The sequence below is a fragment of the Cajanus cajan genome, chromosome 2 (genome assembly GCF_000230855.2).
Source record: "Cajanus cajan strain Asha chromosome 2, NIPB_CcT2T_4, whole genome shotgun sequence".
Classification (NCBI taxonomy): Eukaryota; Viridiplantae; Streptophyta; class Magnoliopsida; order Fabales; family Fabaceae; genus Cajanus; species Cajanus cajan.
Window position 1 is genome coordinate 16,416,798 of NC_138518.1, and position 15,665 is coordinate 16,432,462.

At 31.6% G+C, this 15,665-nt stretch overlaps 1 protein-coding gene across 5 annotated transcripts; it reads left to right on the top strand.

Annotated features, from left to right (window-relative positions):
• The first annotated feature begins 8,247 nt into the window (after window positions 1-8,247).
• LOC109816729 (E3 ubiquitin-protein ligase RGLG2) lies at window positions 8,248-14,091 on the top strand. Of its 5 annotated transcripts, XM_020381819.3 has the most exons (13): window positions 8,248-8,469; window positions 8,571-8,701; window positions 9,317-9,637; window positions 10,722-10,806; window positions 10,904-11,044; window positions 11,148-11,261; window positions 11,363-11,460; window positions 12,276-12,355; window positions 12,433-12,538; window positions 12,642-12,769; window positions 12,879-13,158; window positions 13,632-13,688; window positions 13,777-14,091. In XM_020381819.3, exons 3-13 carry the CDS (start codon window positions 9,329-9,331, stop codon window positions 13,855-13,857), a joined length of 1,479 nt encoding a protein of 492 aa, XP_020237408.1. In that variant the 5' UTR covers window positions 8,248-8,469; window positions 8,571-8,701; window positions 9,317-9,328; the 3' UTR covers window positions 13,858-14,091. The 5 variants fall into 5 exon arrangements, with proteins under 5 accessions (XP_020237408.1, XP_020237407.1, XP_082924100.1 ...); XM_020381818.3 differs by lacking the exon at window positions 8,571-8,701; XM_083067974.1 differs by lacking the exons at window positions 8,248-8,469; window positions 8,571-8,701 and having other exon boundaries at window positions 8,958-9,637.
• The last annotated feature ends 1,574 nt before the right edge of the window (window positions 14,092-15,665 follow it).

Here is a 15,665-nt window from a genome sequence, read left to right on the forward strand (position 1 = left end):
TCACTTTGTGATAGAGTATAAAATGAGACATTTTGCTAAAATGATCCTACCACAAAGATAGAATTCATTTCCCTTTGTGTTTTTGGTAAACCAAGGACAAAGTCCATACTAATGTCTACTCGTGAGCTATTACTTAGACTTTGCTTGCATACTCCATGAGTCAGCTTTATGGCCGAAATAAAATAGAATACAAAAAAATAAACAAAATAATTTAAAAAAAAAACTATTTACCAATGTAGGTGATTTATGTCATGTGGCAGATGACTCAACTAGTGCAGGGGCATGCAACTTCAGAAATGACAAAATCTAGTGAAGATAGCGCATGAGGGCCCCTGCTCCATCTGTTGAGTGTGCCACCTACCACCGTTGTCACATTAGTGTCAGCGTTGATCGTCGAGGCTGGTGTAGGGGACCCCTTACGTTTTGTGTGAATTTTAGTTAAGGTGGTTCTTAACACTCTTCCAAAAAGAGGTCACTCTAGAGCTTTGGCTGTAAGAGTTCTGGTGAGCAGTTGGGAAATATCATAATCCCTCTTTCCTAGATTTCAGTTATGTTTCTTTCTTTCTTCAAAATTATAATCACTTGGTTGACTTGTCAAGTGCATCATGATGGCTTATCCATTGTCATTTGATGTGTCATGTTTTCAATCTTGAATATTGGAACAAGTTATCATATGGTCCCATTGTTTGTTTCAAGTATTGGGGAAAAAACAATTCTTCCTATAAAAATATTCAATATTATAATGTTAATTTTTGTTAAGGAAAAAGCTGATAGACCTAGAGACTTGACGAAACAAAAGTAGTAAATTGATTTTGTAAAATGAAGCATTTTATTCTATTGGAAATGCAAAAATCATTTAGCACTTATTTTTTAGATATTTAGAAGCATTTAATAAGGTGTATTTGATGTTTTTAACAAATGTCCTTGCGACCCTCCTTATCGTGACCCTTTTCTATTGTTATCACTAGGCTGATTGACTAATTTGGGGCACTTTCCCAAACTATTTACGTAAATGGGGCTGTTTTTAAACTATGTACACCTTTGGGGCATTTTTTAACGGTGTCGCTATGGGCCATAGTGACACCAGTGACACGTGGATTTTTTTAACTCCAAAGAAGCCATGAAAGCCATATTTACAATGTCGCTACAACCTATGACGATACAAAACGGCTTCAATATCTATTATCATTTTAATCATAAACATAGGACATTTCTTTTAAAAAAATTGATTAAAGTTATTATTAATTTGTAGTTTAAATTTTAATACACTTTTTTCATTTTTTTTCTTACCTGTTTTATGTCATTGCAAAAAACAAAAAAATGTTTTTTAGTTATGTATTTTAATTATACTCACATCACTATATTTTGGGTTAATTTTCATATAAAATTATTTATTTCAATTTATATTATTTATTTAAAATTTTAATAAATTATTTAAATTTTTAAAAAATAAGAATTTAAACTGCAAAATATAGGGTCCCGCTACGCCATTCGTTAGTCAAAGGATGTCGGTGCTGTAAAAACGCGCAAAACAGATGGAGCATGGGGCCCCATGCACCATTTGAACAATTTTTTGTCCCATTCAAAGATCCATGTCCCCTTTATTCTTCATCTCATCTTCTTTTGTTTTCTAGATCTAATTTTCATTTTCATGATTATAAATTGCATTTGTTTAAATCCATATATGAATTGAAGTGTGTTTTGAATCTAGATTTAGATCTAAAATCGCCTAAATTATTCATTCACCATCATTGAATTTCATAACAATTGTAAGATCGCAATTGTGTCTTGCATTTTTATGAAATTATATAGATCTAGATCTACATTTGTAATCACATTTGTGTTGATTTGAGGATGATTGAATTCGAATCACATTTTGAATTGTGATAGTTTTGCCACAAAGATTGAAAGATTAAATTGATACATTTTTTTATTGGATTTTTCTATTAATTTTGTTTTCATTTTAATTTTATTACAATTATTGTTCTTTGTTGAAAAATCCCTTTTCTAATACTTGCATGATAAGTTCAAATTCAAATTTAATTTATTTGTGACTTCAAGAAGAATGACCTAAATTGTTCTCTGTATTACAAATCTAGGGGGAAATATAAATTTTTTTTTATAATGATTTGACAATGCTATCACTGTGTCTTAGGTCAAAGGACTAGTTTTCACCTCTAGGAGCGCTCTTCTCATCCTTCTTGACCTCTTACATTAGGGCTGAGCTCTCCACTGCCACCTTAAGAGCCTTTTTCTTCTCCTTTTCAACCTCCTACACCACTTAGGTTCAACTTGCCACCCTTGTCTTCTTAGGCGGTGGAGAACCCCACCTCTTTATAGGAGACACAACATGCTTTTTCGCCCTCGCTAAGTTGATTTTTGTCGGTGATTAAGATAGGGGCGAGTAGTCACCCTTTAAACAACAATATTTTTTCTCTATCTCACTAAAGGCACCAGTAGCCCTTCCCCCCTTCCATTATTGTCGTTGTAGTAGTCGACTTGTGGACCTCACTATTAACCTTAAACTTAACTTTCAACTGCTTCTGCATGTTATTTCCCATCATATCTACACACAAAACAAGTACTTATATGTTAGAAAACAGCACAAAACATCATGAAAAGTAACTAAACCCCTAAGGGCCCAATCAAGGTTTGTCGACCTCGATAATGCCAACACGACCTTATCAAGAGGAACCTTTAATCAAAGAAACCTTCCTAGCTAACAACGATCGTTTCCTCCCCATTGACGTACACACAATAAGATAGAACTAGGAAATGAAAAATTGTTGGGGAGGAAGAAAGTACCTGAAACCTTGAAGTCACAAGATTGGAAAAAGGACACAATCTTGAGAACCCATAAATAAGAAAAGAAAAAGATATAAAGAAAACAAATGAAACAAGTGAAGAAAATGAACAATTACAAAACCCTTTTTTAAAAAGGGATTACCATGTTTCCTCTCTTTCTCTCCTGATATATGGCTTAGATTCAAAATATCAACCAACAGATGATTCAAATCACATGACCGTTAAAACACCAACTCATTTAAAAATTGCAATCTTAGTTGCTAAAACGACACAAAATTGTCAAAACGTGCAAAACACTCCCCAATGGCTCTCTTAACCGAGTAAACAAGTTCGCCCCTCAAGTCAAGTTTGCCACCGCCAAAATAAAAGGCGACCTCAAAACATAATTGATAACTCCTTCACTCCAAAGATCTTAGAGCTAAGGGGACTATTTACTACCCATCTCGATCAAGCTAAGTTGGCCTCCTATTTAACTTGCTCAAACCGAGCCAACAATCTACTCACCCATGTTGGGCCTTCAACCTCAAAACACAACTCATAACTCCTCCGCTCCAAAGATCTTGGAGCTTGGGGGACTTATGTACTACCCATCTTGATCAACCTAAGCTAACCTCCTATTCAACTTGCTCAAACTGAGCCAACCATCTACTCACCCATGTTGGGCCTTCAACCCACCAACATAAGGAAAAACCTAGGCAATCAGCTCCCAATGGCTAATGGAATATCTATAAGTGAATATCTCTCCAGAATCTAGGATCACATTATCAAGCACATTATCTTTGACACCTAAGTGATGAGAATGTCTTCAAAAATCAAGCAACCAAATCTTTGAACTTAATGATAAGATTAAAGGGGGTGTATTGGATTAGGATTTTAAAGGACTTTTTTAGTTAAGAAAAATCCTGCAGATTTTAAAAGACTTTGCAGGATTTTCATGACTTTTAAGATTTTGCAGGATTCTACAAGACTTAAAATTAGGATTTTAATGGATTCTGCAAGACTTTTAAATCAGGATTTTAATGGATTCTGTGGAATTTTGTAAAATTTTCGTGGATTTTTGACATTTGATAAGATTTCAAAAAAAAATTCATACATTCAAATTTAAAAAGAGTCAAATACAAAAATAATAAAAAAATAACAATTTCTAGATAAATAATAATAATAATAATAATAATAATTCATAATATCCTATCTTCTTAAATAACATTCACTCACATATCCATAACTATACTAGTCCTCCAAGTATTAGCGTCTTCTCGCTCTTGCTCCTGAGTTTGAATAATAAGCTCAAAAGTATGATCTTCATTAACTGGTAATGTTGAAGATGAAGGTTCATCCACCGCTTCAATTGAAAATTCATCAAAACGACATTCTTTACGTAGAAAGTTATGTAGTGCTGCACATACTAACACAAGTTCTACTTGTGTCTTAAATAAAAATGGAGGTGCTGACTTAAAAATTGTGAACCTTGATTTAAAAATACCAAATATCCTCCTTGGTCCAAGCTTCATAGTTTTCTTTCTCTTTTCCTTTTCCTTTATTATTTCCATGTGAATCTCCCATTTGAATTACTAAAACAATATATGTTGAAAACTAGTTATATAAATAATTATGGATAAGAGACAAAATCAATAAAATTATATTATTATTTTTAGAAGCACGTCAATCACACAAGATCAAATATATCTTGGCTATCCAAATGGTTCAAATACCTCAGCCATTATAAAAAAAACATGTAAAAATGAAAATATAGAAACATAAGATAATTTTTTATATAAAAAATAGTATATTTGATACTGAGAAAATATTTAGATATATAAATTTATTTATATACAGTAGAAACTCTTTAAATTAATAATGTCAGGACCGGAGAAATTTATTAATTTAGAGAGTTATTAATTTATCGATAAATTAATAATTATTAATTTAAAGAGGATGACAACGAAGATGATACAGTATCTTTGGAGCCTGTTACGCGAAAGGAAGCACTTATGGCGTCGAACACTCTTCACAACTTTATGATACAATACAAAAATACAACACCTGAGCTATTGGATGCAATAAAAAAAGGTTAGAGATGAGCTCCAAATAGACTTGAACTTTAAAGGAAAACATACAACTATTGAATCATATTTCAATAGAGTGTAATATATTTTTTTTAGTTTCTATGAATTATTAATTTATGATTTTCTTGGGACCGAAAATTATAAAGGGATATCCCAAAAAATTATTATCTTATTATTTTATCGAGTTTTTCAATTTTTTACATTGGCCCAAGTCGGGACCGGACAAATTTATTATTTTAGAGAGTTTATTAATTTACCGAGTATTAATTTAAAGAGTTTCTACTGTAAATGAAAATATTTAGATATAGAGAATATATATATATATATATATATATATATATATTAGTTATATAATATATGATAATTTTTTAACGATATTTATAAATGTAAATTATTCTAACAAATATTTTTACAATATTTTTTTTTAAATAAGCTAATGAAGGCATAAACCCTAAATCCTAATTTCACAATATAAAAATAAAAAAAATTTCTAGTAAAAAAAATAAAATAATTGTTGAATCATAAAAGGAGGAGGGATAAGAGTAACAAACTCAAGGGAAGGAGAGAGATCGCAGTTTTTATGTTGAAAGGGTTCTTCCCCCAACTAAGATCTATTTTCATCTCATTATACTCACAGAAACCCTAACTCAAATTCATCTTATATATATATATATATATATATATATATATATATATATATATATATATATTATAGAGAGCATGATATCAATTTCATCTTTCACTTTTTCCTTTTCTTGACACGTGTTATAAAAAAAATTACTACTTAAAAGTTGAAATTTCAAGCATTTTTTTGTGTTATATAAAGGAACAATTTTCTTAAACTCAAGAGAAGGAGAGAGATCGTAGTTTTTATGTTGAAAGGGTTCTTTCCCTAACTAAGATCTATTTTCATCTCATTATATTCATAGAAACCCTAACTCAAATTCATCTTATATATATATATATATATATATATATATATATATATATATATATAGTAGAGATCATGATATCAATTTCATCTTTTACCTTTTCCTTTTCTTGACATGTGTTATATAAAGGAACAAATTCAACTAAATAGAATAAAATAGAAGTCAATTAAAGAGTACGAACAGAAAAATAGAGCAAGTCAATGACACTATCATTTACATATCTGAGTTTCACAAAATAGGGGAATGGAATGGGAACAATACTACAATATTATATATGAGCAATGAACAATAATGCAGTATTATTAGTAAAGAAAAAATGGAGAAGACATGAGCATAGATAAAAAGGATGAAAAACTCACTTGAAAATTCTTGAAGCACTTGAAAAGTCACTTCAAACAATCCTTCAAAATCCGATGGGTTTGGATGAGATTATTTTATGAATTTGGTACTTATAGATAGCACTAGAAAGTCCTTCAAAATCTCTCTCACACAATAATCCTTTAAAATCCTTATATTTTTGAATACCAATGGATTGCTTTTATGTTGTAAAAAATATCAAATGAATACCAATGGATTTTAATGGACTCTTTAAAAAATCTTGAAAATTCAGATTGAATACCACTAGATTGTTTTTAAGTGACATAAAATCCTGATTGAATACTCGTGGACTTTTTTACTCAAAAAAAATCTTTTAAAATCTTACGAAATCTTAAACCAATACACCCCCCTAAGTGTGTATTTAAAGGGACATCAAGTATCATTGTAATCCTAATAACTTTCTTAACCAAAACTCTCATCTAACTTAAACTTTGTAGTATCTTTGCAAGTGTCCTATCGTTGATGGTAGAAAGCAAAGGATGACATTCCCTTTGACGAAGCATCTACAAGATGCAGGTATGATAGTGCATTTTAGGAAGCAACTTTGTATGCATTTATTTGATCTTTTGACTTTTGTATGTGTCTTATATTCACGTTTTAGCTTAGATTTATGATAGTGGTATTATTTGATGATTGTGGTAAATTTTACTCATCTTTTGGATTTTTACCCACTTGAACACTCTATCTTGTGCAGGCCATATCTGAAGCTCCCGAACTCATATTAGGACGTTCTTGATACCGTTGGAAATCTTAGGGAGAGTGCTACAACTTCTCTCTAAAGCCAATTCAAATAGGAAAAGGTCTAAAAAGGCAGTGCAAAGTTGTGGCCTAGTGTAGTTTTATTTTGTTGTTTGTAGTTTAAACCTCAATGACTTGTAACTAGTATATTATGACTTAATTAGTGGACCGAGCCTTGTTTATTCAAACTTAGGCCCATTTTGTTGTCTATTTGTTGGTGTAATTACATTGAACTCATGGATTAATATTTTTTTTTTGGAACAAATTTGTGTGTAGACAATGATGAAGATGCGTAACTAAGTTCTCTTAATCGATTCAAGTTTTTGATTATGCAGTAAAATCCTCTCAAATCCAAAATCCTTCTCTTCTCTTCTTTTCTTTTTTGTTCTTCAGTTAATTTCAAATTAAATTCATGATCATGGATTTGATTTTTGATTAAATATTAATTCTTCTCTTCTTCTCTTCATAGGGTTTTCATAGAGCACAATTGCATTTCTCGCTCTTTAATTTGAATTAAATATTAAATGGTGGAATTCAGATTATATTTTTTTTATACTATAATAATCAAAACTTGAATTGATATTTTATTCAATTGGATTTTCAAATTCGTAATTCTATAAAGTTTAAATTTCAGTTTATAATTACTAGTGTTCGATAAAAATCTCCCTCTTTAATTTTTGATAAAATTCATGTTGCTGTGAATTATGTCTTATATGAAGATAACTTATATTATTCCTAACTAGAAGGGTCAAGGCAAGTGTCTCTAATAGTTACACACAAATAAATATTATAAATTATGAATAATTATTTAAAAAAAATATAAAAAGATTTTTTTTATATTCAAGAGATATAATCGTCTACTAAAAAGTAGAAATAAAAAATGTAATTATCAAAATATAACCACTTTATAATATGTATAAATATATAAATAAATAGTCTAAATAATTTTCTGAATTTTCTGAATAGTGTTTGACATCATTGTCAAGGTAACAACACATATTATCTAACAACATAAATTTAAAGTATTAATATTAAATACACAGTAAATACGATGAAAAATAGTTATTATAAAATATTTTATTTCATCTAATAATATAACATGATTATATAAAAATAAATATTTTAAAAGTTAGATAATTTTAAATATTCAGTTTGGCCCGTTTTGTCATCTACTTGACCGGCCTTCAGCCAGAATACATGCAGACTTTATCTAAAAAAAACTTTTTTTTAAAAAAAAGTAAAAACGTGGGATTATAAAATGAAAGTATCCCTTTGATTTTCATGTCTAAGAATATATGTATAGATTATTACATTTGAAGTGATTAGTTGACGGAGCATATCCATGTGCATGTTCATGTTCATCTTCAACGCTAGAAAACAATAATAAAAAAATTAAAAAAGAAAAAGATATGCAGAAACTGTGTCTCCACTTTTGCGTCCACAATAATCGATCATTATTTGATCCTCTCTGCATGCGCTATTAATTAAACTCCAACGCCGATTCTAGAATATTCCGAACACCGCCATGTTCCACCGCCGTTCGGATCCAGGTAGTATATTCAAACACTTCTCTCTCCAACTTCACTCTTCACCAGCAACCAAAGCAATGTCGTTTCGTTATTTTCACGCTTTTCAAAAAATTGCTCCTTAGGTTTTGCGTCTTTTGCTTTTGTTCGGATGTTCACCGGTTAGTTTGAGATTTTCGCAATCCGTTGTGGCCACTGAGCGTGTTAATTGATATGCACGATAAGAGTTCGTGTGGAAATTGAATTGATATTTTAGGTAATTCTTAATTTTCTTCTTCTTTTTTTTTCCTTTTACCGTTGAACGAGATTTTGTCATGTTATTGCGTTCGGTGCGCGACCCGAGATGCCGTGTGTTGAACGAATTTGAAGACACATGGCGGCTGAAGGGTTTTTCTATTTGTGGGTTACTTAATTAGGCTGTGTTTCTTTAGGTCGGTGTGGGGTTTCTATGAATTGGTCCTTGTCTCGTCAATTCAGAATTTGCTTGTTAAATTTGAAGATTCAACGTTCGAGAAGTGTTCTTTATTTTCATTTTTAGTCTCTGGAATTGGCTTTTGAGTTCTTACTGTTTGTTGGGTTTTGCATTTTGGGTTGTGCTCTGCTCATTTTTGTTGAGGAGAAAGTGGGGTTTGGATTTGGGGATTTTTTGTTACTTTGTTTTTCACGCTTAGTAAGAAGCTAATAGATATAGCTTTCACATCTTATAAGTGATTTATCACTTCTTAAAGGGTTTGAAAACACGCTATATAGCATCTGGAGTTGGTTTTGTATAGTTCTTGTTGTTCGTTGCAGTTTTTTTTTTTTGTTGTTAAGGAGATAAGTGGAGTTAGGGATTTTGGTTGTATTTATTGTTATTGTTTTGGAATTTTAGAGAATTGAGTTGATGGGTGGTAGCAATTCTAAGGAGGATAATTGGAGGCAGAATTCATCTGGGCGTTCGGCTCCCTCTTCATCTTCTTGGAGTGCATATCCTGACCCCCACGCGGGTTATGGTCAGGGGGGTTATGCCTATGAGCCGCAGCAGCCTTATCCTACACAGCAGCACTATTATTCCGCTCCTCCTCCTCCGCCTCAAAACTATGGCTATGAACCTCAGCCTCACGACAGTGGCAGAGTGGCCGGCCACAGAAATGAGAAGAGGTTAGACAGGAAGTACTCAAGAATCGCGGATAATTACAATTCCATAGATGAGGTAAGAGATGCTTTGCTTGTAGGTGATGTACTGCTGTGTTTAACTTTAGCCTGTCATGGGATTAAGCCATGGTTAATTTTGTCTGTCTGGGAATTGAAGTGCTATTTTTCACTTGGCCCTGTTTTATGTGATTTTATTTTCCTAAGAAAAATAATTTGGCATTTAAGAATCCAAAATTTTTCTTTTAAAAAAAAAAAAAGACGAAGAAGAAGAGGAATTTGGCTTTTGGTCTATGGAATCTTTCATTTTGAACAAATGAATTTCCTGAGAATGAGATTGTTAGGAATAAGTGTTGGGGTAAATTTATAAAATATGTTTGGCTATTATTCAACTTTATTTGGAAATACTTGTTTACTGTTAAATATCACAAAAATTTAGTAACTTTACTATTAATTACCACTGGAAAGTTTTAATTCCACCTGTTGTGAAAGTAGGAAAATTTCATCTCCACTTATTTATAAATCAACCCAAGAATCTTTTATATCCATGAAGTATTTTATTCTCTTCTACCAGACATGGGAAACTTTTATCCATGTGTCAATTTCTCAAGAATGTTAAAACATTTCTTATACCAACTGCCGTGATAGGAGTTTAAAAGACAAATAATAGTCATACTGACAGTGCAATTGCAATTGCAATTGAATGTTATATTGAAATTTAGGGTGATGATGATCTTTACTTGAGATAGACTCGTTATGATTTCAATACTCCAGACAGGAGATTTAAAAACCAATGTGCTAGCTCAAAAAATTACCTGTGAATGGATGCCTGCCAACTATTTATCTTGTTTTCACTTTTGTCCGTTTAACTATGCAAAAATTGAATTCACTGAAGTGAAAGAGAAACTTTCTGCACTTTTTATATTTTTTCTGATGAACTTAGAGCTATACGTTTGACTACTTTTAAGTGTATTTTCATGTGATCAGGCATGACTTAGTTGAACTTAATATCGCCTTGCAATTTGCTTATTTCCCTATCACTGATGATCCTTCTTATTCATCTTTATATTTTAAGAAATTTGTTGATGGTTTGTCATCATTTTAATTCATACGTTCTCACATTTGTCACTTATTTTTCATTACAGGTGACTGAGGCTCTTGCACGTGCAGGCCTTGAGTCTTCAAATCTTATTCTTGGTATTGATTTCACTAAGAGCAATGAGTGGACAGGTTAAGGCTTATTCATACATATTTATTTTGAAGATAAAATTGCAATTTATTCTGTGTATTGCTGTCAAATATATGCTGAACTTGATGCTGCTTTCAGGAAAGCATTCATATAACAGAAAAAGTTTGCATCACATTGGGAATGATCCAAATCCCTATGAACAAGCAATATCAATTATTGGGAAAACCTTGGCTGCATTTGATGAGGATAACTTGATTCCTTGTTTTGGATTTGGGGATGGTATCTTTCTCAAAGTGCTCAAACTTATTTATTTTTTATTTTTTGTAGAAGTTTTGATTGTTGTTTAAATGTGGTAATGGGCATTACTGTGATATCATGACAGCATCAACACATGATCAAGATGTCTTCAGCTTCTATCCAGATGAACGATTTTGCAATGGATTTGAAGAAGTGTTGGGCCGGTATAGGGAAATTGTTCCTAATATTCGACTAGCAGGTAATATTTCTACTACTTGTCTTGTTCTTTTGCAAATTCTACTTATTCCTGTTGTAGATATTGTAATATTGAGCTAATTTGGATTGATGTTTTTATGTTAGGACCCACCTCATTTGCACCTATTGTTGAAATGGCCATGACAATCGTTGAGCAGAGTGGAGGCCAGTACCATGTTTTGGTGATAGTTGCAGATGGCCAGGTATTCTATCTATATCCAAAATGTTTAGAGTTGTCTTCAATTGTGCAAATTTTCTGTTCCTTGTAACCATGTTTCCATTTTCCTTTCATATTTTCAATTTTCTGGATTTAGCTCGGGAAATGACTTGGTTTGCAAAACCAAATTGCATTTGTATTTATTGTCTATCTTTCCTCTACAATCTTGCTTCTATTATTTCAGAGACAAAAATGGTTCGACTACAGATCCATTTTTCTCCTGAATTTGCTTGATTTCTTTGTTCCACCCAATGCATGAATGTTTTTAATTTGCATAAATAAAGTATTTGAAACTAGAATTGGTTTTAGAGTTAGAGTACTAAGTGTCAAGAATTTGTCCCAAAAGATGGACTGCAGTGTGAATTGTGAAATATTTGATCTTATTAACTATGCAGAGTTTAGCTAGACGAAGCTATTTATCACTATTTATTTTTGCTTTTGAAATAAAGTGGGTTTTATATGTTGATTAGAAAAAAATGATCACTGATGTTTTACATTTTTAAAATTGATATGCATTTTGCATTGTTTAACTTCCTCATTTTGCTTTGATATTGTTAGATATAAAATTATTGATGTGCTTTCACCCAGTAGTGTAAGTTTTGATATTTGTTGGTACTGATCTGTTATTGACTTAATTTGCTTCAAAACATCAGACTTTAAAGGGACAGGAAATATATATTTGTCTTTCATGAAACTCTACTCTTCCTGTTATTTCACGTTTTTAATGTCATGTTTGCTACAATGCAATTGCTATAATGGTACTGCTAAGTCTAAGCCCACCTGCATTGATGTTTGCTGCAGGTAACAAGGAGTATTGACACTGAACATGGGAGACTAAGTCCACAGGAGCAGAAGACCGTGAATGCCATTGTTGAGGCCAGGTGATTATCTTGTAGGTTTTATTCAATGGTTTTCAATCTGTTCAAATATCTTTTCTTATTAACCTGCTTTGTCACAGTAAATTTCCTCTTTCAATCATATTGGTTGGTGTTGGAGATGGTCCTTGGGACATGATGAAGGAGTTTGATGACAATATCCCATCTCGGGCCTTTGATAATTTTCAGGTAAGTTATGTGGGGCTTATATAATGTTGATTAATACCTGTTAAAATGTTCTAATTTGTGAGAATTGATTGACTGACTTGTTATGGTTTTCTTTGTACTTTAGTTTGTGAATTTCACAGAAATTATGTCAAAGAACATTCCTCCTTCTCGAAAAGAGGCAGCATTTGCTCTTGCAGCACTGATGGAAATTCCTTCTCAGTATAAAGCAGCTATCGAGCTTAACCTCCTTGGGTAAATTTTTGGTTCTTTACCATTTATATTATTATTTTGTTTTTCTAAAATTAAAACTTTGGTTCAATTTCTGACAATTTTGGTTGCTGTGTTTATTACTATTACATAGTAGACGAAATGCCAATGCTCCTCAAAGGGTCGCCCTCCCAACACCATCATATGGTTCAGCATCTATGGGCGCTTCAAAACCTTTTGCTTCAGCATCATTTAGCACTTCAAAACCTTATGATTCAGCATCTTATGGTGCCTCAAAACCTTATGGTTCAGTATCTTTTGGTGCCTCAAAACCTTCTCATGCTGCTAGCATTGAGCAGAGTTCTCCTTATTATGACAACAGCGACCTAGTTGGCACAGCTCCTCCTGCCCCAACTTCCACATATGACAATCAGGTACAAACCCTTACAAAGAACAAAGTGCTTCTGACAGAAATGTGTTATGTTCTTGATCAGGTCTTTTTGGGAGCAAATACGAATATAATAAGGAATTGCTTGAAAATATGCTTTCTTTCTTTAATCCTTATCTAGGAGCAATTTTTATTTGGCATATCCTTACATGCCTTAGTCAAGAAATTATATTACTCATGTTAAAAAGCATATACATGGTCTAATGGGGAGGGATGAATGGCATCAATTATGAGCTTAAATCTGTTGCGTTTTTTTAATTCTTTTACCTTTTTGCATGTCTAATGTCTGTCTGCTTTGCCCAGCCATCCAGGTTGTAGTTGCATAATTTTATTGTCTTGTTGCCTGCTTTGCATTTTATATGTCCAATATAGCGACTGGGTTTTAAATAGTCGTGTTATGAATTTATTATTTAAGATTGTCATACTATGCAATTAACAAATTGAGTTGGTCTTGTGCAGCTTTGCCCCATATGTTTGAGCAATTCTAAAGACATGGCCTTCGGATGTGGGCATCAGGTAAAACAAAATTTTCACTTCCCATATTTTCAAGGAAATATCAGATAAGGGAGTGCTTATGACATCTTTGTTTATGTTAACATGACAGACATGTTGCGAGTGTGGACAAGATCTTCAGTCGTGTCCCATCTGTAGGAGCCCCATCAACACCAGAATTAAGCTTTACTAGACGGCTTCTTCCATTGGGTTGGGAAGTAATTGTTTTGTGGTGTAAGCTAAAATTCTTTAATTTTTTTAATTGTTTCTGGTTGTATACAACGTTAAATCAGTTGTTTCTATTTATGACAAGTGGTACTATAAAAAAAAAATCCAAAACCAATTAAAATTAATTGATTTTAATTGGTTTGGATTGTAAAAAATTTCTTCATATCCGAACTGTAACAGGTTGGTTTGGTTTGGTTTTTGGATTTGTCCAAACAAAAAGAAAATGTTAGCCATTTTAGTATCTAGAGTATATTGGTGAAAGAAAAGCTAATATTTCAGCGCATCTAATCAGTCATATCACAAATCCCAACGAAAAATGTAACATTTCAATGCAAATTCACCTTTTTGATGATACTTCTCTGAAAGCTAAAAACCTGTGAAAACACAAAATTTAGGGTTTCAGGTTTCTCGATGTATACAGAGCGATTGATCCATAAACAGTCCTACTATCCGAGGCTGGTATTTCTACGGCTGTCTTTCTATACATAAACAGTCGTATAAACAGATGTAGTCAAATTCTCGAAAATGAAAGTAACTTTTAAATCATGAGATCAAGAAATTAAATTAAAAGTATTAATAAAAAGTAACACAATTATATAAATATAAGAAGTATTTGAATAGGTCTTACAGGGAAGTCATCATTTGTTACTTATAGGTTGAGTTCTTCAAATTTGTTAAAATTATGTTTGAAAGCTTCCTTTGACGCCATATATTGTTCGTCATCATTTGTTACTTATAGGCTTGTTGTCATGATCACTATCATTTCATTATCATTGGCATCATTTTTATTGCTATTATATTTTTCCTGTTTTCAAATAGAACAAATAGAATTATAGGGAAATTTCCATGGATGATTAGCAAGACTGGCAATGACATGAAAAATTAGTTTCAAACATTAATAAATTTCATTCATAGAAATTGGGTCCAGAAGAAAGAAGAATGATATATCTCTTTCTAAAGTGGAGCTTCAAAAGATCTATTATCAACTATTGTGGTTTGCATTTGCCATAAACATCAGTGTCCCTTCAAAACTTGTGTAATTAAACAGATGCAAGTTAGAGTTGTTGAAGACTTATTTGAATGACCGTCAACACTGTTTTGTTCGACTATGCGAGGTTCATTAACAGTGTTTGAAGAAAGTGCAGAAGAGGAATAGAAAGAAGGTAACAACTAACAAGAGAGATTTTTTATTTTAATTTTGGCGAAACGAAAAGGGTGTGAAGGTTAAAATATTAAGTAAATTATTATTTTGGTCATGAAAGCATGTAGTGTTGTGATATTAGTCTATAAAATAATAAAAAAATTAATATATGAAATTTTCGATTCTTTTATCCAAATCTTTAAATTTAACCACTTAAGTGAATGTTTAGGAAATATTATTTTTCCTGTTTAAGATGCTAATAAACAGTAGAATTCTTTTTTGTAGAAGAAAGTTCATATTAAAACAAAGTTATAAAATTAACCATCAACTTATTTGAATATTTATAGTGAGATTAAGGATCTAATAAGAATTTGCTTTCCGGCGTTGGAAAATTTGAAACATATGATTATTTTTCAATAGTTTTTTCTTATAACTGATTTACTATATAAAATTGATTTTTAATTGTATTTAAATAAATTTAAATGTGTTAATATCACTTTACAGTAAATTTATCTAAACAAAAAATCTTTATAATTATAATCAATTATAACAATAATTGACTATTAAGATGATATAATTTTCACAGTTATGTCAGAAAAATATTTGTGAGTACTTAAATATGAAGATTCCAA

Coding starts and splice junctions, on each gene's coding strand:
- LOC109816729 (XM_020381819.3), top strand. CDS start 9,329: ATGGGTGGTAGCAATTCTAAGGAGGATAATTGGAGGCAGAATTCATCT. Junction 11,262..11,362: donor TCCTAATATTCGACTAGCAG/GTAATATTTCTA, acceptor TTTTTATGTTAG/GACCCACCTCATTTGCACCT. Junction 12,539..12,641: donor GGGCCTTTGATAATTTTCAG/GTAAGTTATGTG, acceptor TTTGTACTTTAG/TTTGTGAATTTCACAGAAAT.